The sequence below is a fragment of the Chroicocephalus ridibundus genome, chromosome 13 (assembly GCF_963924245.1).
Source record: "Chroicocephalus ridibundus chromosome 13, bChrRid1.1, whole genome shotgun sequence".
In the NCBI taxonomy this organism is placed as follows: domain Eukaryota; kingdom Metazoa; phylum Chordata; class Aves; order Charadriiformes; family Laridae; genus Chroicocephalus; species Chroicocephalus ridibundus.
In genome coordinates, this window is record NC_086296.1 from 13,536,365 (window position 1) to 13,562,869 (window position 26,505).

At 49.1% G+C, this 26,505-nt stretch overlaps 1 protein-coding gene across 4 annotated transcripts in view; it reads right to left on the bottom strand.

Moving 5' to 3' along the window:
- Window positions 1-755: 755 nt before the first annotated feature.
- TBX5 (T-box transcription factor 5) overlaps window positions 756-26,505 on the bottom strand; it is a 46,525-nt gene continuing 20,775 nt past the window's right edge. For all 4 annotated transcript variants that reach the window (XM_063351458.1, XM_063351460.1, XM_063351457.1 and 1 more), the window contains exons 7-9: window positions 21,213-21,304; window positions 9,805-10,031; window positions 756-1,414 (exon numbers count right to left, since the gene is read on the bottom strand). In XM_063351458.1, the coding sequence (XP_063207528.1) occupies window positions 831-1,414; window positions 9,805-10,031; window positions 21,213-21,304 (903 nt within the window). In that variant the 3' untranslated portion in view covers window positions 756-830. The remainder of the gene's footprint in view (window positions 1,415-9,804; window positions 10,032-21,212; window positions 21,305-26,505) is intronic.

Sequence of the window (26,505 nt, forward strand, 5' to 3'; positions counted from 1 at the left end):
CTCCTGGTACAACGCCTGGGCGAGGTAGGTACCTGTTTTGCTCGTTTGCGGGCTCGTAAAACCTCTTTCTGTTGAAAAGTAACAATGATAATACCAATTAAAAAAAAAAAAAAAAAAGAAACACCACTCCAAAGCCACCCTTGGTAAAAAAGGGCCGGTGTCTTTTATCTTTTTTTTTTTTTTTTTTTGAGAAAATTGAAAGAAAAAAAATATATATATTATTATTTATTATATAACATCGTCAACATCAACACCACAAAAAAAAAAAAAAAAAAAAAACAAAAATAACCCAAAAAACCAAAACCAAAAGTAACATCCTAGTTGTTTTCGTTCAAGCACTCTGACTGTGTTGAGAAAGGCAGCAGGAGGTCCGTGTCCCTCGGAGAACACAAAGAGCTGGGGGGGGGACGGGGACGATGGCACGGGGCTGGCGGTGGCAGCGACACAAACTGGGTGGGGACCGTGGCGGGGGGGGGGGGGGTGAGGAAGGGGGGAAGAAGTGTGCCAATCTGTTGATTTTTTTTTTTCTTTCGAAACGAAAGAAAAAAGGCAGGGGGGGGCTGGGGGGGGGTGACGAGGGGCAAGTCACACCGAGGCCGATGGCTATTTCATCTGTGGTTTCGTCAATCAGCATCCGTCCCTCTCGAGTGCTAGCGGTGAAACATTCAGTTAAAGGAGTCTTGCAAAATACTCTCGCTTTTATTATCGACAGGGTATTTTTAATTATTTTCTTTTCCCTTTCCCCCTTTATTTTAAATTTTTTTTTTTTTTTTTTTTTTCTCCTTTGTTTCCCCATGGCTAATGCTCTCGCGCTTTCCTTCACCGCCTTGTTAGCTGTTCTCGCTCCACTCTGGCACCATCCCCACGCCGTGGACCGAGTGGTACTGGTGGGGCGAAAGGGTTCGAGGCACGCCGTGGGAATAGAGGAACTCCGCGGGCTGTAAGCTGCTGGGAGGGGACTGGATGCCGGTTTGAGGTCCACACTGCCGGACGATGGGTTGGTGAGAAACGGAGGTTTGGTGCTGAAACATGCTATGGGTATCTCCAATTTGGGGGGAGGTATGGTTGGCCACGCTGCTGAGCCGGGGCATGAGCGGCCCCGAGGTGAAGTGGGCAGAGAAATGCTGGTAGGGTAACCTGTCCATCGGCTGCATGGCAGACACTGTGCAACTGCTGTAGGACGGCACGCTCGGCCACGTGTTACAGCTGATGTCTTCTAGGCTGGGCACGGGGTCCGTGGGGGGAGCGGAGCTGGCATACATACACGCTTGGCGCTGGGCTGATTCAGTCCTGTATGAAGTGTTCAGTCCCTGCTGCTGGGGGTAACTGGACCTGTAGAAAGGATCCTCTTCTGCCGGAGAAGTTTCCATGTAGGGCTTCTTGTAGGGATGCTCGGTGGTGGAACATTCCTCATCTGTTGGGAGAGAAAACTCCTGGTAGCGAACAACAATACTATGCCCTCGGCTGAACCTCCCTCCCCACAATCCTGGTTTTCCCAAGGAGGCGGTCTGCCTTGAGCGGATCCGGACACTTCCCTCAGTTACGTCTGCGTAAATCCAGATCCTTTCTTTGGATTCGATCTCAATCGATCCTCCCGAAACCGCGTCTCGCACTTGGCCCTGGCTGCTGGGCTGGGGAAGGGATTAGCTGGGAGCTCTGGGAGGAAAATCAAGGCTGTAAGATGCTGGAGGGACCCCCGAGGTTTAGCTTGTTTGGCGATACCCCTTTCACACCCCCAAATTCCTCATCTCCTTTCTGCTGCCAGCACTTTGACCAGAGGGGTAACATCTGCCGGCGGACACGGGGCACCTAAGAGAGGTCCCCACCCCCCGCTGAGAGGCTCAGAGCTGATGCCGTTAACTAAAAGCCCATACGCTTTCACGATAAATGAGACAAAAATGGAGATCACAATAAAAAGCTCCCGCCCCCCCCGCCCCCGGGGAGACAATCAGCGATGGCACAGTTGAGACAATCAGATTTGGAGTTTTACAGCCCTGGTTTTTAGCTGTGCCAAGGGAGCCGGGCACATAAATCCGCACGGAGCTGTGTGCCGGAGCCAAGGGTAACAAAAAAGAAAAGTAAATTTCAGAGCCCTTTGTTTCCTGCAGCATCCCGGGCCAAGAGAGGGAAGGAGATAAACAATTTAGGTGAAATCTCGAGGGTGAAGCAAAATGAATAAATGAATATGCACTTATTTATTCATTCGCAGGGTCATCAAATGAAATCCAGCTCTGCTGGAATGGATGGCAGAGTTCCCAGGGACGAGCACTTCACCGAGAGATTTTAAGGACAGCAAGGCAAGGGAAGGGGAGCTTGTTCTGACTCAGATTAACTTTGCTGCTGCTGCTGCTGCTTCAAGAACAGGATTCCTGGTGCGGGCAGAAAAAAACACCCCGCTTCTCTTAAAGCCCCTTTCCACGGGGGTAAAAATTGAAAGAACACTGCGAGAAACGGCCCTTTTTCAAATTTTCGCAACCAACATAGTTTGAGCTCCGATTTTTTTTTTTTTTCCCCCCACTGCCAAAACCAAAAGGAGGGGGGGGGGGGGGAAAGAAAAAAAACACAACCAAAAAACCACAACGTTTCCCTACCAGAAAAAAAAAAAAAAAAAAAAAAAAAAAGAGAGGACCAAAAGTATCTGCCCCCGTAAAGAAGCGCTTGCCAAAATGGAGGTTTTGCTCCAACGCGAGTGCCCACGTCTCACCTTCAGGAGGTGCAGATGGGCAGCACGAGCACCTTTGGTCTCTTGTAAAGATGCCCAGGCGCCTACCCTCCTTGTTATCAACAGCCCTGGGCTTTCTCCTGGAAGGTGCAACCCCCCCACCCCCCCCCCCGGTGTAAAATAACCCATTACTCCCACTCAGGTGTCTACCAAATCCAGCTGGAGCAACCGCTGCCGTTAGTCTCCTTGGCCCAAGAACCCCAGAGGACATCGGGCACGGAGGTGCACGCCATGGGGACTTTCCCCTCGGTGTCCCCTAGGCTTTGCTGCCCCTAAATTCAGCTGGAGAGCCGCAGTCCCGTCTCATGCTTTCTTCCTGACAACAGCAAAACCCGGGCCCTTAGGCCCAGCAACGCAGAGCTCTGAAAATCCACTTCTCCTCCTCTGCCTTCTCTCAAACGGGGACAGAAAGTAGGAAGGGATAAGCCATGCAATCACTTCTTTAATGGAGATAAAACGGCAAGAAAAGATGCAAAAGTGTATCAGTCTCCTTAATCCTGTGCAGGTTTCTCTCACACAGGAGCGACGGAGAGGACGTAATCCCCTGGAAGACCAAAGCTGGAAGCACAGGTCTAAGCCCCCGCCTGACCGCGGCTCTATCACAGGAGCTACATGGGGAAGACCAGCCTGAGCTCTAGCTTTTACAGACAGCCGAAAAGATTTGGATCCCTAACCCACCACTGAGTAATAAGAACACTAGGGTGGAAAAACAATGTCTTGTAAAATGAAGCATTGTTCTGCTAATAAAGTTTTCAGCATTAAACCGCATTACTCTGCTGGCATTAGAAATCATTGGCTTGGGGTTTGACTGTTTATTTTATTTTATTATTTTTTTTTTAAATATACAACACAAAACGGTCAGACTCTGGGTTTTTTCCGTTGTGTAAAAACGCGCCTGACTTACAACCTGAGGCTGCTGATTTTTCCATTTAGCCCAGACGTTTCGCTGCCCAGCCCGGCAGAGCCACAGTTAGGGATCCGCGTCCAGAATTCCTCACAGGTGAAGACAGAAAAACAAAAACAACCAGCCTTGCAGTGGAAACCCTCTAGGTGCCCTCTCTTCTCCTGCAAGCTCTCGCGGTGGCTCTGCTGGCCTCTCCAGAGCCAGGCTCACCGATGCTGTATGGGGAAAGGGCACCGTCACTCCAGATTTTAAGATGTGTAAGGAGACACCATGCCCATCTCCAAAGAGGACACAGTGGCCAACAAAGGATTAGAGCCTACCCTAACGTCTTCTACCTGTCCTCTGGCCCCTCTTCCTCATGCTTTTCCCATCATTGTCATGCCAAAGTGGTGGAGAGGGAGGAGAGCAGTCCATCTTCACCATCGGATGGGATGATGCAGACCAGAGATCCTCAGCTGGTGAATTTACACTGGTCCAGGCTCTCTAGTCTGATCTAGCAATGTTCCACCACTCCTCGCAGAGGAGACCGGGAGACAAGCACAGAGCAAGTGAAGTGCATCCCCATGGTGTGTGGGGCAGATCTGGGGGTGGGAGGGGGCCATCTTCAACTAAGAGAACAGCAAAAGGGGAACAAGTCAAACAGAGCTCTCACGCAATGCTGGAGGCAGCAGCTTAAAGTCCACCCCACCTCCTCTGGAGCCTGGACAGTGCAACCCCAGGCCATAATCCTCCCCCTGGAGGTCCTCTCACCTCCTCGGCATCGGTGCAAGCAGGAGACAGGAGGTAGCTGGTCTGCTCTGGGTTTGATTCTTGATGTTGGTTCTCTGATAGCACTTCATTGTGCTTTTCCTGTTGCCACTGAGCCCTAGGAGGTGCTGGGCACCTCTGGGAGACGCTGACCATCCTGGGAGATGCTGACCATCCTCCATGTTTGTTGCTGTTCTTGGAAGCCAAGGGTGGTGATCGGCTCTTGTGACCAGCCCCTAGATACCGCTCAAACCTCAAAAAGCAAAAGGTCCTGCCAAGCAGGGGAAGCTGCCAACGCCTGGGAGAAGCTGCTCCGAAGTGGATCCAAGGAAAACGGAGCCTGCAGAATGGGGTGGAAACTGGCTCCCTCACAAGGAATTTGATGATCTATCTAATGAAGGAGCTTGAGCGAGAGCATAAGCAGTTCCAAGATTTCCGGTATTTACTACTTCCAGCTGGGTTGTAAATACCACACAAATGGTTTTTTAAATGGAATTTTCCCAATTCCAAGATTAGGGGCCATCCAGAATAAAATGCAAACATGTAAAATCTCTGGACTTCGGGATGCACTGGGCCCACCTCTTCCCCTGGTGTAAATCAGGAAAGTTCCTTTCCAATTCATGACAATCAGCTCCCTGGGACACAAAACAACAAAGAATGGGACCCAATTGTTTTAGTTTTTAAACCTCACCCACACTTCCAGGGCATTACAGTAGGTTCATCCCGACTTTGTGAGGGAGACACAATGGGTGATTATCACCAACACTGTTGTTTCATCCAGTCTGGTTTCTAGCACGAGCCTGAATAGCCAATACCAGCGTGCAAGGCCGGCAAAGGTTGTCGCAGAAGAAAAGAAAACGATGGATTCAACCAAAATGGGCATCCCTAAAGAGCAAATAAGACATACGTCCCAGGACATGAAACCTAAGAGACACGAGTTATTTCAGCAATGGCACGGTTTGCAATAAGGCTGTGTTGCATCACAGGGGAATGTGACAGAAAGGGTGGTGGGGCAAGAGACAATCCAACACCGAAAGCTGGAACCTCTTCCAGAGGAAGCAGGTTGCCAGCACCTCCTGATGGGAGAGGGGGATGCTTATATGAAGCTGCTGAAACTACAGTGCCACAAGCAACGCGGCTGCACAGCAAAAGCTGGGTGCACACCGGCCCCCTGAATATCTCCCCACCATACAGACAGGCTCTTCTTCACCCTCGGTGGCCCAGCAGCCGCCTTGCTCTGGGCTCCACTGCATCTACCCAAGCCGCAAACACCTCCGCTGCAGCATAGCTTGAGCCTTGGTCAACTCATTGAGTCTCCTAACATCAGCAGGATGAGCAGCATGTCCTCCAAGAAGACATCCCATACCCAACTTTTGTCCCAGAGATTCTTTGAGTGAAAGAAAGGCTGGGTGGGATAAGGGAGAAATCAGTTCAATCGATGAAGAGGTCTATCCACCCTAATGGTGCCTGTTCTTGTGGAGAAGGGGGAAAGGCATTGCTGTGTCTCCACCGACCTCAGCAGAGCAGGAAGGAGGTGAAAGATACATTCTTCCCCATGAGCAGGACCACGTCCAGGCTAGGTGGCTGAAGGATACGGTCCTCGCTGGCTGGAGCCAGTGGATTCCGCCGCGTCCCTCTTCTCCCTCCGAGTGCCAACATGACAAATTTTATAACCTCCCCAGGGAGAGGCTGTTCCAGTCGCCTCCTGTTCACCATCACAAGCATCCCAGAAATCTGCCAAGTGGTTGAGATTGTGTAAGGCTGGGAGGGAGCAGAGGTTTAGAGAGATGACTTTTTAGTTCACAGGAAGTCTGAGGGAGAGGATAACACAAGGGAAAACAAGCCCCGATGCCCTAAATGGGACGTGGGGCTAAAATGAAAGACAGAAAGCAAGCTGCCTGCTGGTATGTCCTTTTGGGCTTCTCCAAGCACAACAATGAGAGAGGGAGAGGTGGAGAACAACAAGAAAAAAGGCAAAGCTCTAAGTGGTCTTTGTTGCAGCCTAAAAATCCACATCAAGAACAGAGGCCGCTCCTTGGTAGGATACAGGATTGGAGTTAATCCATCCTCTCAAGACCAGTCTTTTTGTGAAATGCCATAAGCAATCTCAGTGTGGAGCTGGGGTACAATGCAGGATGATTCCCGCCTTGAAGACTGCCATTCCCATTCCCTAGCCTTCGGCATGTTCAGAAGGTGCCTGGAGCAGCGACCCCTTTGCACCACGCTGGGGTCATTCCCAATGCTGCGACCTCCCACTCCCATCCACACACCAGGAACTGCCAGATTTGGGGCTCTGGGATGTGTCCTTCCTTCCTCACCCAGAAGAAGATCAGCTCCCTGAAACAGAGGAGCCTTCCGAGATAACATCCCCTTGCAGCCCTGCTGCCCTCCCCTAATGTAACTCCATATCAGATCTCCAGAGTGAATCCATCTTGACTTGACAGCTAAGAACAACACTGTCAACCACAGAGCTAAAGCTTTGTCTCAGCTCACCAAGGAAGGAGAAGTTGAATAAGGTGCCTTTGAGTTGCTTGAATACAGACCTATTCTCAACCGAGCCTAAACCAAGACTTGATCTCCTGATTAAAAAGGATGCGTAGAACCATCACAAGATGTCAAAGTTGGAAGGAGCCATATCTGAGAGACTATCTGGGAAAACAGCGGTGGTATTTGTTACAGAAGATACAGACACCCGCTGGTCTCATACCCAGTCGAGTTGCCCTCTGCCCCTGCAAGCACCTATCCATAACCGCAGCCTTGAGAAAAGGAAATAATCCGCTTGAGACAAATCCTAAACTGACCGAGGAGGAGACCATGTTTGGGAAGTTGAGCAACCAACAAAATCAATGGTGCTTCCAGTCCAGAAAATGGACAGAGGTGCATTAGGAGTAAGCACGCTCTTGCTTTTATGCAGAAAAGTAGGAAAGTGGGAGAGCTGAGAGGGAAAGCTTAATCCTTTGCTTAGAAATGAGAGGCTGGAAAAGGAAGAAAAAGAGGAATATTATAGGTAAGGTTATTTTCCCGAGTTCAGTAAAGATCCTCGCTCAGTGCTAGAAGAAAGTGCCACGCTCAGCCTGAGTTTGAGACGAAACCTTGGATCACGTTCTGATTTATCTGAACAGAATTGCTCATCTCTAGTGACTTTTTTTTTTTTTTTTTTAATTAATTTCACTTTGCAAAGAGCTGCTTGGCAGCTTACGTTGGCTCTCTGTTTCCCATTAACTTTGTGTTTCTTTTCTTTAAGCCCTGGTGGCTGTTTTCGATTTACTAGATGCTTGGGGAGGGGGAAAAAGGCAGAGGGAGGAAAGCAGAGACTCAAGCTCCTGAGATGTACAGCTTCACGGAAGAAGCCGGTGGTATCGGACAGGACGTTGCTTCTCTTTGATTAAAGCATTTGGCGGCTTTGATAAAAGCCCTTAACTGCTTGTGCCACTCCAGCCATCGTAGAGATAATGAGGGGCCATCAGCCGTGCAGACAAGGACTCCCTTTGCCAGTCTCCTGCACTTTTGCAAGGGCCACGCAGGCCAAAAGGGGCCGGGGAGCTTATTACAGGGCAGATAGTCGTCTCTTTTGTGACAATAAGAGGAAGTGAGATAATTGGGGGATTGAGGGAAACCACCCATGGAGACACCACTTAGCGGGAATCCCAAAACTGGAAGGAAACCTCTGTTGATTCCTTATCACGTTACAATGCAGAGGCGAATGATGAATTGCCCTGCGGTGCGGGGGGACACGCAGCAGTCGGAGATTGTCCAAAGGGTTTGTTGCCATTTGGGCCAGCTTGTTTTGGTTAGTTTTCGCAAAGGGGAAGAGGAGCGGTGAAAGCTCAGCTCCCGGGGGCAAAGGAGCTCCGAGGACGGGTCGCAGGCTGGGGGACGCCAAGGATGAATGGGACCTGCCTTTCCATCGCCAACAGCGGGGCTTTGCAGCAACCCAGCTGCGTCCTAAAGCCTCGCGCCCACAGTCCCGCAACCAGCACGGGGGTAGCAAGGGCCACACAACCCACCTCTGACCTTAGGGGACGTTCTGGGAGTCCACTGCAACTCCTTATTCCCTGCCTTACGGCTAGCTCAAGGCTGGCATCTCCATTTCCAACCACGGCTTTGATCCACTCTGTAGAGCACGAGGGTCGCCTGGTCGGCTGGAGGGGCCAGAACACGTCGCCTCTGTTTCCCGCCGTTTGGCTCAATCTCATGTCAGGAAAATATTACGATTTATCAATTAATTTTTTTTTTTGTTTTGCGCATGTACTGGTACACCGCACACGCGCTCCTACAATGTTCAAGGGATTCGCCAAGGATGCGAGAGGGATTTCCACTGCCCTCCTGCCTCATCTGCCAGCGCTTCCCAGCATCCGCTACCTCAGACTGTGTGTCTACACCGCACATCCCAGTGCCCCGGGGGTTACGTTACTAAAAATAATGACATGTGGTTGACTGATAGGACCGTGCAGGGAAGCAGGAAGGGATCTGCCGCGGGGAGAGGCTACCGGGCTGGAGAAATTCTTGGTGCACCCAAGTGCTGTGGTACACGCTGACTCCTGTTAGCTTTTCCCATGCAATATAGACCAAATCCTGAGAAAAGGGAGCAAAGGTAGGCAGTAACCATGTCTTGTCCACCCCATAGGGTTGCATTCAGCCCTGGAAATACCCCATTTTCTTCTGAGTGTCTTGGGAGGAGATGATCTGAGGCTTTTACTGCCCGAGTCCTGCAAAAGTTTCTGCATCTAAGCATTCCCATTGCTTTGGGAGAGGAAGGGGGAGACTGCAAAGCGCTCGCTCCTGTCTGAGAACAATTATCCCATCGATGCCATGGGGCTCTTCACGCCAGGACGAGCTGAGCAGTCAGTGTAAAAACCCTCACAGTTTGATCCCTCAAGCTCTGTCAAAGCAGGTCAGTCGCACCAGAGGGGAACGAACATGGATATCATGATTTTCAATCCCACGCCCCGTTCATTAGACCGAGCATTTAAGTGGAATTGCTCTCTGCGTACCGACAACTGTCTCCCAACTGAGACTCTTAGTTGAAAACTGTGCAAAATCCAAGCTGTCAAGGTATCTCCACTTGGAGATTAGCCCCGTCTGAGGGACTATGGAGACAGATAAGTCATCTTTATCTCTGGCACCAGCTATCTTGCTGAATGTGGATTCAACCTGGGTGGAAGGTACTGCCACCCCTCCAAACAGCTCGCTCCCAGCCCAGCAGCAGAGAGGAGGTTTTAGGCTAACACTGGTGAGATGTTTCCCGGCCCATCCTGGGGGAGCTGCCCCCCTCCAGCACATGTCCCTCATCCCTTGCTCGTCCTCGAGCACCACCGTAAAGCAGGCGGGGGCTGCCCAGCCTGTGGGCAAGGGGAAACGTCAGAAAACAAGGCTGAGAGTCAATGTTAGGAAAGGGAAAGCACCGAGCGGGGAGCAGCCAAGGTCTGACCTTTTCTCTTGGTGCAGTGGTAGATCTGGCTGTGCTCCTGGGAGATCGGGTAGGGGTTGGCAGGCGGTAGCAGGTCCTGGGAGGTGCTGGATACCCCGTTCTCACACTGGTACTGGGAGCCCAGGTTGGAGGAGGCAGAAAGGACCCTGGTCTCGCCACTGAAGGGGCTGTGATTCGAGGACACTTTTTGTCTCACTGTGCTCCTGGGAACAACCGGGTACTCTTTACTAAAAGCAAAGAAAAAAAAAAAAAAAAACACACACACACAAGGCAGAGAAGCAATCAATTAATAAATAGATCCGTGGATTAATAAATGAAGGCAGCACATTAGTGTCACGGTGTTTGTTTAGACTTTCAGGGAGCGAGAGACATCGCTCCCCGGAGACCGCAGCCCCGTCACACTTTATCCCTGCAGCACTCTTCTATTTCACTTTCCTTTTAGTATCTTTCCCTTTAGATTCGTGCATCTTCCACCACAACTGCTATTTTACACCCATACATAAAACAGATATATGCAGTTATAGCAAAATACAAGAGAGTTATATTTACATATTATGATAGCATTTATAAATTATATACAAGTGATATTGTATATGTGGATGTGCGCAGGCACGTAAATAAAAAAGTCCTTTCTGCCAAGCTGGCTTGGAGATGGATAAAATATTTAGGTCGACTTGTTCCCCTTGTGGTAGTTGTCCCCATTCCTTTTCCCCAGGGTCTGCCCCCCTGTCCTGGATGGGGGATCCCTAGACCAGAGAACAAAGCTCCACTCCGGAGCGCTCAGAAAAAGAGAAATAAATAAATCACCGAGACCTGATGCACGCCAGAGCCGCACACCTCAGCAGAGCCAGGCTGGGAGGGCGAGCACTGATGGAAAGTCTGGTTTGTTCCCTTGCTCCGAAATCAGGTTTGAAGCGAGGATGCTTTGCCAACACTGGCTGGAAATCCCCTCTCCTACAAGACCCTACAGTGTGTTTTGGAGACATTTCTCCAAGCAGCACGTCAGCAACATGGCTGGACAAGATTATTCCTGCTCTACACTGGGGAGAACTGAAGCTGAGCAGGGGGTCCCAGAGACTTCAGGCGAGGTGCAAGCCCATCCTGGGCTGTCTCCAAGACAACTGAGTGCTGCCTGAACCCAAGGACTTGCTAAAAATGCATAAAGATGAGGTAGCACCTCGCAAAGCGCAACCAGGCTCAAAGCAGCCACAAACCAAAGCCCAGGTTTCAACACAAGCTTTCTTCTTTGAGGCTATAACCATTGGACAAAGCTGGCTTTGAGGTTATTCTACTCACCTGCCCAAAATCATTACGCTGGAGCAAGGACAGATCCTTAAATCCCATCAACCAGCTCACCTGGCCACTTCCATGTGGAGGAGGAGCACTGACTCTCCAAGTACGCCCCTTAGAGAGGACCTATCACTGTAGCAGCTCAGAACTTATTTACAAAATTTAACAATACCAATTATATAAACCTACTCACAGCAGGGAGCTTTCATCCAAACCACTGCTGTGGTGGCTGCCAGAAACATCAACAACCGAGCTGTAACGGAGGGGAAACTCACCCAAGAGCTCAAAACCAAATAAATGTGTCTCTCATTGTGCCACAGAAGCTTTCCAAACCCTGGGCACTGGTTTCTTGCCAAGCAGAGCCTATTCCAAAGGTGGGGTTTCTTCCCCTGGAAGCCCAGCAGCTCCTCCCCACAGGGCCAACAGGAGCATGGCTTTCCACCCACTTGGAGTGGCTGACCAGGCAGTTTTCTCCCCAAACTGAAGTCCAGGCTGCGCACAAGGAAATGAAAGAGAGATGGGCCAGGAGGAAGCAGAGACTTGTCCCTCAGATACACAAGAGAGCAATGGATGCCAGGGTGCGAGGTGGGCTTCAGAGGACCTCTCTGCCTGCGGACACCCAGCACTAGCCTTTCCATCCTAGGAGATCTTGCCGGAGGGCAGCTTTGGTGGCTTTTCAGGAAGATCAAGAGTTATGGCCTTCAAACCTCCTGGGTTCTAGGGGGTCTCCCAGCCCTAGCAGGCCACAGTTCTGAGCTGCCTGCTCCTGCCACGCTCCACCTTCACAGAGGGATCCTTATGGAATCAGCATGACATCCCAAAGCTGTATCCCCATCATGTTTCCCTTCCAAGGAGACAAGCCACTGGTAGGTGACACACGGACCTTGCCCTTAGTTCTCCTCCCTAATGAGAGGCTGCTGGTTCCTTCTTCCCCAGCTCCAACACCACCAACCCCCCCAAGAAATGACAGAGCCTCTTCTTTTTTTCTCTCAGTGGGACACTGATGGGTTACAGCGGAGGAGAAGCAAGGACATACCATGACATAGAGCCACATCGTGTTCTCTGTGTCTCTTTCAGAGGATGTGGAGATGACCGCTGCCGCAGTTTCTCCCTGCTTCGGTGAGGGGAGAATTGGATGTCTCTCTGGGAGTGTCATCCTCTCCCCGTTCACACAGGGGATTAGATCTGCATGGGGGTTTCTTACAGCAAATTCTCAGGGACCCCATCAACATCAGACCTTCACTGCACGGAGCACCACACAAACACTGAGAAGCCATCCCCTTCCCAGACACTTCTCACTTAAATCTACACTTTCTCTGTCTCCATGGAGAGCTGAGAAGGGGCAAATTTAACACAATTGTTTTTTCTTGGTAAAAAAGAAATATTTCCTTTCCATAAAGGAGCTGCATGCCTGAAACAGCGACATTTTTACCCTGAAGTGCCAGCATAGGTGGCTTCAGGATCCCACACTCTTGTCGTGCACCGGGGACCAAATTCCTTTCAGACTGCATTTTCCCAGGGGACACGACAGCCTCCATGGCGGTAAGAGGGGACCGCGGTGCTCTGCGGGAGACACGGCAGGAACAGGGAGTCACGCTGGAGAGGGAACAGGTTTGGAGACACCAAGTTTCCAAACAGCAGTTCCCAGGAGGTCTCGCAATGACTTCTCTCCAGACTGAAATATTTCCATTTCAGTCAAAACATGTTGGGTGCTATTTTTGCCAAAAAATCCACTATTTGAGGAGGCAGAGGAAGGAAAGTATTTTCTAACTAAATATCTAAAATATTCTCTTTCTTTCACTTTGCCATTTTTCTAGACACAAAGGCGGTTATCTCTGTATTTTTACCTTTTTCTTCCTCATCGGAGCTGAGCGCTAATAAAGAGATATCTTTGGTACCTTGTAAAGCAACAGTCATCTTGAAACATTTATACTCTTTTCCTGAGCCCACTCAATACGCAGCGTGCACAGCTACCATTTTAGTTTGTCCTTCGGTCCTTAAAAATGTATCGGATTCTTTTTTCTTTTTAATTCGGTGCCTAAAAGTCACTATTGTCAAAATAGCTGGTTGTAATTCTGGGCCACCGTTTAATGGAACGAAAGGTTTTGTTCGCTGCTGGCACAAAATGACTGTCGCGCCCAGAAATTTTGCCGTCCAAAAAAATTGCAGCGAAGTAGGAAACGGGGGAAAAAAAAGCATTAAAGATTGACTTACACGGGCAATATAAGAAATTGTCCACACAGCAAGGAAGAGACTGTTGTTCCTGGGCCAGAATTTGAGTTAGTTTTACATCGGGATGTTAATGGGCTACATTTTTTTCACATTAAAAATTGTAAAATTAGAAGGAAAAAAAAAATGTTGGTTGGGGAAAGAATTTACAAGGAAGGAAGCTGTCACTGGACTATTTAATGTCTATTGGAGGCTAATGATGAATATTCAGTTCCATAGTTGGTGTATTACGATAGCAGAGGGGGACGGGGAGGAAGGGGGGGCCGCATTTTGCAAGGTGCTGTACAGTCTCCGGGCTTCCAGCTGAAGGGCCACCTGGAGAGAATATTACTTTGACTTTCATTAGAGCTTGGGGGAAGAAATCAGGGATGAGGTCCAAGTCTACAGTGAAGGCACTCGGTCCTGAAGTCTGGACTCTGTTCTTAACTCCCACCTGGCCAGATGTTTCCCAGACCCGTAGGATCGGACACCAGCTCTGCATAACCGTTTCCTCATAGCACAAGCATTCCTCGTTAGAATTTATCATATAACCCCAAACCTACAGAACAGGCCTTACAAGGGAATCCTTCCTGCATCTCCGGAGCACTTCCACCAAAATCAGACCTCTGCCAGGTGGAATTAGTACACTCAGTCCCATTTTCATATCTCATGACATTTTTCCCCTCCCCTGGCCAAATCACGCCCTCACCATGAGCCCTTAGGCCAAAAGTTCACATCTAGGAAAGGGTTTGAAGGACCAAATTCAAGAAGGTTTTGTAATCTCAGAGCTGGAAATCTTGTTGGCCTCTGCAAACTAATAAGAACTGTGGAAAAACAGTAAGTATAGATCTTTACAGAGCGGCATCCAGTCCACTTTCTTCCTTATCACTACATTGTAAGAGAGTGATAATTTTCAGGCTTGAAGTTTCCTAACATACCAGTAAATGCAAAACCTTGTTAAAAAAACCTCCAGAGATCCATGGTTTACGAGCAGGAAGCTTCTGCATTGAAGCATCCATCCCCTACTGACCCTAAGCAAATTATTTTCAAAGATGCTTCTGATGTTTGTGCAGCAAAGCATTATACACTGCAACAAAGCATTATATACTGAGGCTCTCCAGAGCTGCTGTAGCTCATGGTAACAAGACTTCAAAAGACGTATTAAATGTCAGGTCCCAAGGATTATACTGGTACCTGTTCAAGGTCAAGATGAGGCATGATACCAAAGAGGATTTCCCCATGGGTAGCTGCTACCATGTTCTTGCAGCATCCTTTGAAGCCCCTGGGCTGGGCAGTGTCTAGGTCTTGTTCCCAATGGCAATTCCTAGCCTAGAATCTGACCAAAGGTGGCCAAACACGGCGATTCCCTTCCATTCTTTCCACTATTCCAGGAGATTCTAACTCCTCCTCAGTGAGTCACTACAGAAGGACAAATGTCCCGTCAGTCCCGCCCCCTGCACCCACCCAGCACCCGTGGATACAGTGGTGCAGCATCAGACCCCAGTTCCAGATGTGCAAACGCAACTCAGAAGCATTTGGGTTTATATTTCCCAGGCCACCAATTGTTGTCCTTCCTGCTGAGACTCCAGAGTTGGAAAGAAATGGAAGTCAGCCGTAACAGATAGAGGAAGAGAAAAAAAGTGACTGGAATAAATATACAATCTCCCAGAAAAAAGAAAAAAACAAATAAAAAAAAACCTAGAAAACAATTTTCAATTGTCAAGGTGCATTCATTTCAGCTCATATCCAACATATTGAAATAAAGTTGAACCACCCTCAAGAGACTCTCTGGAGAGTGTGATGTGGATAAAATACTACTGAGTACTTCCTTCGCTCTTGCCTCGGATCAACTATGAGCTCTCTCTGCACGGGGACGGGACTGCAGGCCAGCCCCACAGAAAATAAAACGCTGGGCGGGACGTCTAGTGATACAAGTCAAACTGTCCACTGAGAAATAAGGGAGGCTGTTCACTGCAGTATGGCTCCGCCAACATCTCAAATGGTCTTGCCAGAATGTAAGGGTCCAATAAGGCTGCTTTGGGTACACGCGTGGTACCTGAACAACCAGCACAGCCCAAAGAGATCACTGCAACAAACCTGAGAACCAGCAGCGAGAAGAACCAGCTAGAGATCCAGAGCTACCCTTATCAGGGAAATAAAAAGCTAGGTTCCCGCAGACAAATAGTGCTGTTCATGTTGGAGTAAGAGGAACACGAGGGGAGATGGAGAGTGGATGTTGGCCAACAGAGAGAGAGCGTCAGCATCCCTTCATGCTGGGCTGAGCTTCTACAGATTGGGTCCTCCTGGGTAGATCCCCCAAAGAAGGCGCAAGGGAGGAAACTGCAACTACCCTGTGTTTCTTGAGCTGATTTTCTCACTTTGAAAGAGCTGTGGATACCCTCCAGTGAAGTCTGTAGAGCCTTATTTTGGATTTCATTTGAATTCCATCAAATCCTATAGAACAAGGTTCAAGCATACTGTTTCCACTGGGGCTTTGACCAGGAAAGTTTCCTTGCGGATGTTTGCTGCAGGAAAGCATCATCTCTCCAACAGATGTTATACGTCTCACGCTGCAAATGTTTCCGACAGCATGTGGCTCTTGGGACATTTCAGTGACAGAACATGGAAAACGAGAGTGGATGTAAAGATGCAATGGGAAGACGCAAGAAGTGCAAGGTCGTTTGCAGTGGACCGAGACCTACTTGCACTGGTCAGACTGGTGCCTACCAGTCCAACATGACGTTAGCGTGACCAGGTAGACAACCCTTTTGGAGTCTAGAGGCTCATCCATTTATTCTACTGGCACCGCAAAATGCACCCTCTTCTCCATTATGCCAGCTCTGAATCATGGTACTGATTTTATGTCCTTTGTGTCTGGCCCAGTTTCTGTTCTCAGTTACACCAGGAAATCTTTGGAATAATTCTTTTGGAGCCAGGAAGACTACTGCGGATTAACGCCAAAGGCAGCAAACTATGGCTCATGATCTTTGACGGAGAAAACGTACACATAACGTCGAACTACGCTGCCACTCTTTGCTTTGTCGAGTAGATCTTTCTGGATCTTTGTCTCACTTTGAGAGGGCCCGGGATACTCATCAAGGGAACTAAGTGCCACCCTTTCACATAATCATCTTTCCTCTCAAAAGCTTTCTCAATAAGAAGCTTCAAGGACTAATTGCATTAATATGAATGAAGAGTAACTAGGGCCTGAGACTTCCAGAAGCTCTTCAGCACCCATAATAACCGCCGAAGACAATGGGAGTTGCAGACGATCAGGAAAAATTGGTTAAAGGGTTTAACAGCATTGCTCTTTTACAGTGCTCTAGCCCCAGACCCACAAACACTTCTCCCCCGCTGTCTGTTGGCAGTCACAGGTTTAAAAACATAAAAGCTACGACTTGCATGCAACGCCCCCGATCGCTCAATGGCTATGGTTTATTAACACAGCTCCGTTGACCCTCATGCATGGGGAATTTTAAGGGCAAAGTCCTACTCTGGCAACGGCGCTGCAGAGCTCATCCTGCCTCTGCATCAGCTTCACCCTCTGCGGGTTTCTGCTGCCTGTTTTGCTCTTGCTCTCCACACCAAATTCCCCTTGGCACAGGCAGGAGTTCTAACCGGAGACAAAAGGAATTTTCACAGCGCGGTGGGGCAAGAGATCTGAAAGGAATACTTTGCTTAACATTCCCAGCATCACAGCTATGTAATTTTTACCCGATCTATGTTTTTCAACTGTAGCGTGACCACAGATGCAGTATAACTCGCATCCCGCTACATATTTTTCTCTAGCGTGTTTTCCTTTTTCTTTCGTTTTCTTTTTTTAATTTTCCTTTTTTTTTTTTTTTTAAAAATCAAGGAAATCACAAAGTTGATCTCATGCTCAGAAACCCGAAAACTTGAAAAAAAACCAACCAGCCAAACAAACAAACCCTGTTCTCCCAGAGTATTCATCCTATAAAGAAACTGCTAACAGGGTCCCGCGTGTCTCGGAAAAGAAAGGGTGTGGGGGGATAATGAATGTGTACCAGAAGTCTGTGTTCACTGGAATTTGGATCTCTCTGGAGCTCGTGGCTATTCTTTTTGAATTAAATCATCTCCTGCTGAAAGGCTTAATAACACTACTGAATGAAGCTTTCTACCTGGACAGACTTATTAACTTTTCTCCTGGGAAACAGGAGGAGGAAAAGCAACACGGAGGCCTTGGGAAGGAGAAAGCCAAAGAGAGGGATGGACTTGTAAAGACATCCCCATCCACCCCGCTGAGCTCCTGTCCCCAAGGCATTGCTGCTCTTGCCTGGCCAGAGCACGCAGAGATGGAGGCAAAGTCCTTGACGAGGCACCCAAGACCTACTCTGAGCTCACTCTTGGCACTGGAAGTTGCCTTTCTTCCTTACTTCATCTTCCTTACTCTCAGCCCCTACTGTCTGCCAGGGGTAGGTGCTCAACAGATGAATCATCAGGCCAAGACTCCACCAGCACCTTCACCGCACTGCAAGACCTGCTTCTGAAGCAAGTGAGACAATTTTGGACCCAGCAAACTGGTGTCCCTCCCATCCTCTGACAGCCAAAGGTGCAAGGAGATCACCAGAGCTGGCCAAATGGCAACTCTTTCTATGAGGATGGACTTCATCTAGCTGTTTAAAAGCTCTAAGCAAATCATTCAGACCCCTCAGGTGAGACAGACAGAGGGAGGGCTCCTCACCCACCCTGTGATCCACAGGGTGCGCTCTCAAAGGAAAGCAGCATTGCTCTCTGAACGTGCCCATCACATGCTTTGCAAAGAGGAAGCCTAGACACCGGCCCAGCCTGGGGACGCTTCTTCTAGACGGCATCTTCAACCACCACACACCTACTCCCATCCGATCCAAGCCCCACGCAACACATTAGGACCCGAAGTTTTAGGTCTTGACCAGGGCTCAGGCCTCCAAGACTGCTCCGAGAGGTAGGGGATGAGCAGAGGGACACGCTTTGGCCAGCTTTCCCCAAAAACGGGATGCCACAAGGCAACTGACGCACCCAGATGGGTCAGCCCTGCCTCTCAACCTCATCTGCTGGGGTTTCCTTCTCATAGAATTATAGAATGGTTCGGGTTGGAAGGGACCTTAAAGATCATCTAGTTCCAACCCACCTGCCCTGGGCAGGGACACCACTGCTTTCAGCTAGGAGATGCCCCTCTGCAATAACCCAATGCAGGGAATTAAGATTTGGGATTTAAATAAAGAAAACATGGAGGTGCCGAGGCTTTCCGCAGCATGAAAAATTCATTCCCACCATGACTTTACCCTTTAATGAGATGATCAGTGACCTGATGAATGTCAGGTCACCGGTTTCCGGTACAAAAGGCCGCGTGCTGTTTTGAAAAAGCGTGGTTGTTTGGGTTTTTTTGGGTTTTTTGGGTTTTTTTCCAGCTACTTGTTTTCCTATAATGAAGAAATGGCACTAAAAATAAGTCCCCCCCCGTCTTCTCCAAGGATACAAATCAACATCGCTCCACTAAAGCCAAGGTAGACATACCTATACCTGCCAGCTGGGGAGCGGGTCCATCACTGGGAAACAACTTCGCTACATACGCGCGCACACACACACATTCATCTATTAAAGTATGCCTCATATATATTTAATTATATTTTAATATATATTTATATACGAAACCTATATGAACCCACAAAGGCAGGTCATACTCCTCTAACGTACTCAATCCTGAATGGTTCTTTATCTTACACATACAATCTAATTTTTATATCTGTAATTTATTTTATATATGTTTTCATATATTTATATATATAATTTTGTATATATTCCGATATATATAAAAAACCACAAATTTGTCTAATTTTCAACCTTGAATGGGCCTTTATTTTGCTATAATAATCTTATCCTGCGCTCCCTTAAAAAAAAAAAATAAAAAAATGCCATCTTTGTAAACGTAACACAGTCATTTCTATGCTATCTGTACAGAGGATAAGTTATTAAGGAAGTGAGCATCACAAATTATCCTGTAAAGTCGACGCGGGGGATTTTTAACCCTTTCAATCCTGTCAGGCCTGGGCGGGTGTATTTATATATTCCGAGCGTTTCTGTTCACTGTATCATCGACGATGACCGCAGGCCCGCGTAAAAATGCCAAGCAATTTTTAGCACCAGGCTCAGCATGGCTGGATGCCACGCTCTTCATATGGCATCAAGCCCTTCTAATAGCCCTCACTGTTTCACCTCCTCCCTCCCGCCCCGAAAAAAAAAAAAAACCCACGATGAATGTAAACCTTCAAATCTTTCCATTGACCGTAATGAAAGGGTAGTTTAGCTGCAAAAATATGCGGGGTGGGGGTGGGGGGACATGACATCGTTACTCAAGTTCCAGTAGAGGTTGGGAGGCTGGCACGGGAGGGAGGAGAGGAGGAAGAGGGGGGGAGAAGCTATTTCAAGTGGTAGTGCACCCATAAATAAATAAATATTGACTTCTTATGCCAGGATCTGGGCTGTCGTTGGAAAGGGCAGGCAGGCAGGGAACACAGGGCACATTCAGCCGACCACAGAGATGATTTAGATCGCGAGAAGTGTTATATGTATATATATTTATATAATATATATTTATTTATATTTATTTATTGGCTTTTCTGGGTCTGAGCCTGGAAACAGTTTGCGCGCGGGGGTACGTTTGCCCATTTGAGCAGGGTTACGGGGTTGAGGGTTTGCAGCGTTACGGGCGTTATTTGTTGCCTGTCAGTGCGATTGGTGTGGCTACGGAGAGCCACGCTCAGGTCACCGACTATGGCAACCAGAAGAGGCTTCTGCATCTGCACTCCAGCCTGCAGTGACCACCTACAGCCGGCTCCCGGGTGGGTTGTGGAGAGAGCCCTCCTGGTAGAGGGTCACAACGCAGGTCCCTACAGCCCTCCCCAGAGAAGCAGCTCTGCTGGTCCCGGAGAAGAAGGGATTTGAGTCACTCCTGCCCTCCTAGATGGAAAAATGCTATATTGAGAGTCTACATCTGTCTTAGGCATAATCATGGGTATGGCACTGTTCCTGCAAAACATTTGCACCAGGAAGCGACTTGACACATGGACGAAGTTCCAAGTGAAGTGAAAGGCATGAAGTTAATTACCGGCAGGACCTGACATTTAGAAAAGGACTTTAAACAGGATTCTTTTAAACAGGATTTAGGCTTGATTTTCAGCTTAAGTACTTACATCCAAAACTCGGATTCAAAAAGACCTCTTCAGCCCCCTGGCCCTGGAGATCCCAACACTTTCTAATACCTTCCTTCTTCAACCTGAAGCCTATGTTCCTGCTCTGCACATCCAGAACTGACCAGGCAAACACTCCCCTCCTGCCAAAGACCCCCAAAAAGCCAGAAACCAGCACAAGGTAGGTCTCCACACCAAGATCTCCAGAGGCATCTGGAGCATCCTTAACAAACCTGCTCCCAGAACAGGGCTGAGATCTTTGTCTTTAAAGCACTGCCACCTGGGGCAAAAACATCACCCAAGAGCTCTGCCGCGGTGGCCTGATGACCAGACCTCCTCAGAGCTAGTCCAAGTCTCTTGTTGCTTCAAACAAGTTGAAGCCCACATGCCACCGCAGGGACATCCGTTTAGCACAAAGCTAGGGGTTGTTCTGGACAGGGACACGCCAGAAAGAAATACAAGGTCCCTGAGGCCAAGAGGACAACCTGCAGGTGAGATCCTGCCCCTGTAACCCAGCATTCCCCTCGGGGTGGGAAGTCCTGGATTTTGGCCCCACGTCCTGGTGGTATTTCAACAGCTTGACGTAAAATGCACAAGCAGATGCCAGAGAAGGGACTGCCACCAAGCCCTGGTTTAGCTCAAGCCACAAGCGACACGCAAAGAAAAGCCCAGGCAGGTCTGGGGAGGGGCTGAGAGGGTCCCCACGACAGAGGCACACATTACCTCTGCATCCTGGACATCCTGTGGAGCTCCATGTCATCGCTGCCCCGGAAACCTTTTGCGAAGGGGTTGTTCTCAATCTTTAACTGGGTGATCTGAAAGGGAGGAAACACAAACGGGTTCATCGCAAGTCCAAGGCATGGCCTGGGAGAGGGGGAATATTGTTTATTAAACCCAAGCCAGTAGGGATGTGGAGGGAAAACACAGCTTTCAGGGACTCAAGTCGTCCTTCAGCCCAGGCATTGTCCACTCCTGATGGGCCTTCCTCTAGATCTCTCCACTGGAAAACTATCTCCTGCCAACAACCTCTCGCTTCTCTCAGGCTTGTCCCACAACTAACACGTGGGACTGCTCACACACACATAAATTTCTCTCTGAAGGAAATCTGCTTTCTTAGTTACCTACTTTCTTTTTGCTGTTGAGACAGAAAGGGCTGCGCTGACCCAAGAACCAGGGATGCAAATCATATCGGCTGAACAAACCCCGCTGGCACCAACAAGTATTTTCTCATCCATGCGCAGCCATGACCAAAACCTTACCTCCCGGATCCTGTCACTCAGACTGGTAAGGCTCACCCTTTCTGCATTTCAGACCAGCTAAACGTACTTCAGCTGCTCTGCATCTGGCAGCCTTCCCCACCTGTAAGCACTGCATGGACCAACTACCTAAGGTACTTGGAGGGCAACTCCACCTCTGACCATCGTGCCCTGGGGGAATATTCATCTCCCCATTAATTCTAGGAGGAATTAAGAGGGACTAGTTTGCTCACTTAGTTGGCTACCTTCAGCACCTCAAGTACCCTGGGATGAACCCCCCCTCTGACACCTACCTCTGGTCCTCTTACAACATCTAAGTCCATCTACAACATTTAAAGCAGCTGCTGTACAGAACGTACCCTTACCCAAGTAGGTTTTCTCAAGCCAGGGGTTGTCATTTAAGCAAATATTAACTGTGGACTAGCAACACCCTCGGATGCCCTGCGATCTTGTACAGAGTCACTCTGCCGTGCCAAATTTGATGCAAGTGCTTTGGTGTCTTTGCAGAGCAGGACTGAGTCTGCATCTGGCGTGATCTGCCCTAATTGAGTGCCAACCTCGCTCCAGAGCTGGCATAGCAAAGCAAAGGCAGCGCGAGCTCCGGCTCACCCAGCGACAGAACAACCATAAACCCACTCAGATGCGAAATAAATCTGTGCACGGCGCACAGCTGGAGTTTGCAATCAAGGAACCCCAGCCTTGGAGAAGGAGGAGGAGAGGATCAGTTTATGCAAAATCCCGTACCAGCCTTCAGCTTATTTTTAATATTCAAACAGAAGGCGGCAACAGTTCCCCTTCTTCTCTTTCTCCATCACTGCCCGGCAGTCCAAGCCCTCAGCCAGGAGTCGGGAGAAGCACTTGCACTTGCCCAGGAGAGGAGGCAACCCTGCGTTTACCATTGGAGGAACTCCATGTGCTCACCGCGCTTTGTGGAAACACTGTCCTTCCTTCCTATTGAAAGTCGGCCAACGGGAAGGAAAGGGCTGGAGATTAATGGCGGTAAGAACAGAGAGAGGTTCATGTTCACCCAGCCGAGCACACACAACTGGACCCACCTCTTTGCCAAAATTCAAAGAGAAAAACCTGGCTCGGCTACTGTCAATAGCAAACCCCGCCAGGTGTCTGCACGACCAGGCTATTTTGCTATTTTCTCATCTTATAGCATATTTTTTTCCAAAGGCCATTTATTTATTTGACATTTTTGCCCAATTCAACCCCAAAACTCGCCCAAAGACCCCATCACCCCTACGCTTGTCCCCACGAGCATTCCCATTAAATCAGGACGTAATTTAGTATATAAACGGGGCGTTGCTGCTTTTTTTTTTGGTCACGCATTTCAGGTTTCAAAGAGAAGGGCGAACAAACAATCTATTTGGTCCAATTTGCCATTTGCGCTGTTCTCTAACAGTAAAACAGGGGCGCTTTTTATAATTAAAAGCTCCTAATAATTAGACAACCAGCTGTGTACTTTGCAAAGAAACTGCCTATCAGTTCCCAGCGGAGAGGTGGTGGCATTTCTATAATGAATAATAGGCATTATTCAACTTTTTGAATGTTTCTATGCAATTTGCATCCCGACGCACACTAAATGTACGAGTTGTCCTCCCTTGCCGAACCCAATGGCAATATTTGCTTGCATAAGTGAAGTCCTTCACGGAGCGAGGATTTACAGTATTGGCACCGGCACACAAATGTACAAAGGGCCGGATTCATCCCAACCTAACCGAAGGCATTTTAACCAAGGCGCCTGCACTGGGAACCTCGTCTCCCGGCATTCCTGCTGGAATCAAGGGAGGGAGATGGGGACTGCCAGAGGGCACTGGGGCTCTGAGGTGGGCAGCATTGCCTTCACAGGTCCCCAACGCCCTCCATTCACCGGAGAAGGAGCCAACAACATGGCTAATTTAAGGACCTACGTTTGAGGACCTCAGCTGAATGCCCTGTTTGATGAATCAAGCCTTTAATCGCCCACAAAATGTCGGACAAAATATCGTATGGGACCTCCGCCTTGCGAATACCTTGCTTTATGAGTGGAGAAGTCCCCTAACCCTCATCGTGAAGACTCTTACAAGCAATGGCATTAAAGTATATGTTGGTAGCAGGAAGCCCCACGTGAAGCACACTTAACTTCAGCCTCCTTAAAACTAAAGATCTGCATGACTGAAGGCATCTAGAAACCAGGGGCTGCAGGTTTTAAATTAGATCTCAGGTCTTTGGTGTATTTGAGATGGATTTCAGCAGGTGCTTTCAAGAGCAAAGTTCCTCTAGATGATAACTCATGGCGTCAGCCCTAGGACTTAGCCAGGAGAGTCCAAGCCAGATTTGAGAAAATCGTACAAAACAAAATAGAAAATAGCGAAAAAGCTGGTGAATCCCTGCTTTAGAAAATAGCCTGGGGAAGATGTTTTGTTTGGCCAGTTTTTGTCTGACTTACAAACCATTTCAGAGGTGGAAAAGCAAACGACTGGGTGGAAATAACCTTCTTCTGGATCAACTTTGCCATAGAGAAACTCTGTTTAATTGACTGTAGCTCATTGGCGGGGGGGGGGGAGGGGGAGAAGAAAAAGCTGTCAGAAAATCAAATGACAATTACATCATGAAAAATAAAAAAAATACAACGTCCTGCGAGGTCATTAAGACAGAATGCCCAGGGCTAAATTATATAGCACAGGTTCAATAAAACTGTAGGGCTTTGTTTATGTATTTGTTACTGAAAGAAACCGAGGGCACAGTTCACTTCTGACCACTGATTTCTAAAGCTGCTGCAGACACTTCTGAGACGAGAGCTTTCCCGGGTGAAGCCTTCCACATTTACACTTTTCAGGGCTTGTCTGACCTATGGGTTCCTCTTCACTTTAACGGGAAGCGACAGTTCCCAATGGAATCTCGGCGCCGCTCCTCTGCACTCCTTTCTCTGGGCTAACTGACCACAACGCGCTTCTGCTGAGGCATTTCCAACGGCGTCTTTGGCTCCAGCATGATAAAATTTAGCTTTGCATCTAGTTAGGTCGAGGAAAGATGCTTTAGGTTTGGGGTTTTTTGCACAGCCATGTATTTATATGGGGGGGGAGTGTGCCTACAGGCTCATGAATATTTCTATGGCCAGGGTCAAAACTACCACTTAGTATTACTTATTGTCAAGCCCTTGCCATAATAAGATTTTTCTCAATTGCTTCTAACTTTACAAAACTTTGTTAGGACCGAAATCCTCCACATCAGGCGTCTGCCCTTGGCTCCTTTTTATTTACTTATTTTACCATCAACTGGTCCTGTGGTTTTTTGAGCACTTCAGCTAAGGGACAACACACCGCCCTGACCCTCCTGGGCTCTTCTGAAACTGTCCTAAAGGCTGGGCATTTTGGAAAAGGGACTTCATGTTCTGCAAGGAGGGGATCCTTAGTTTCTGAGCTCTCTTCTCGTGAACATCTGCCCCACTTAGACAACTTAAAAGCCTGAGTGGGGAAAAAAAAAAAATCACCATTCAGGTCGCCCCACTTGGTGATGAAGAGGTTGAGGCGATTACCCTTGAGCTGAGCTCACACGGACCTCCCCGCGCTGTGGGGATACGTGCCGTCCCTGCCCTGCAGGTGACCGTGGTCCTGCTCAGCGTGGCAGAGACAGGCCAGGACCATCCCTGCAGACAGCTGTGCTGGGAGAAACTGGGAGGTTGGGCTTCAGGCTCGAAAGCACAGAGCCTTTTTCTTTTGCACTCTCACGTACCCCAGGTGGAAACCAAGTCAGCATGGAGGAGGAAGCCAAACCAGAGCAGGGGGAAGGAAAGAAATAGATGAAGACAAGGTGCCTGCTGAGACTACGTACGTCTGGCTGGGCCAACCAGAGGAGCTGGATGGGGAGCTGGGACTGAGAGCCTGAGGTAAAGGCCAGGGGAAGGGGGGGGCGCTGCTGGCAAGGGGGAAAAGATGCCAAACCCAGAAGCCAGTGAAGGAAATGGGAGGGATTGAGAGCCAGTGGCTGGTGGGAGGTACTGGTGCGAGACAGAGGGGCTCATTGTGGAGGTTGTTGGCTGAACTGGGAGACAAGAATGGAGAACAAGAAGAGACAGACCTTGCACAGAGTTGGGATGCGGGGAAGGAGGTGGGTCAGGAGGTGGGAGAGAGAGAGGGTGTCTTTGCAGAGCTTGGGGAGGGGGCCTGGATCAAGGACTGGAAGGGACTGGGGGCTCAGGGCTGGCTGAGCACCCTGTCCCGGGGCTGCCAGAGAGGCAGGGACAAGACTGAGGACAAAGGGGCAGAGGGAGACTGGACTGGTTCAGACACCGATTGTGAAGGACGCAAGGCCTCCTGAAGGAAGCACTTGCCCACCAAAGCCTACAACGGGACTAAGCATTTGAGAGCAGAGATGTGAGGAGCCCGGTGAGGGTCACTGAAAGGAAAAGAGCTCACTGCAGTCCCCAAGCAACCGAGGGCTGGAGAGAAGCCACCAGCCCTGGCAATGAAGAGGAGACACAAGGTCTCACCTCACTTAACCACAGGGAGTGCTTGGGGGACCCTGCTTTGGAGAGGAGCCTGCGCTGAGCGAGGAGGGAAGCTGCCCCTTCTTGCCATGGAGGTGGGAAGACACGGGGCCAATGGCTCCAGGCTGGGTAGGGAGGGTTCAGGGGACACAGAAGTGCAGGGGACTGGACCGGGTCCAGCCTCTGCAGAGAGGCGCTCCGTTGGATGCCAACTGGGCCACCACACTGGTACCCTCTACTGAATCTATGGAGGTGACTACTGGCAACCAAAGCCAAGGAGAACAGA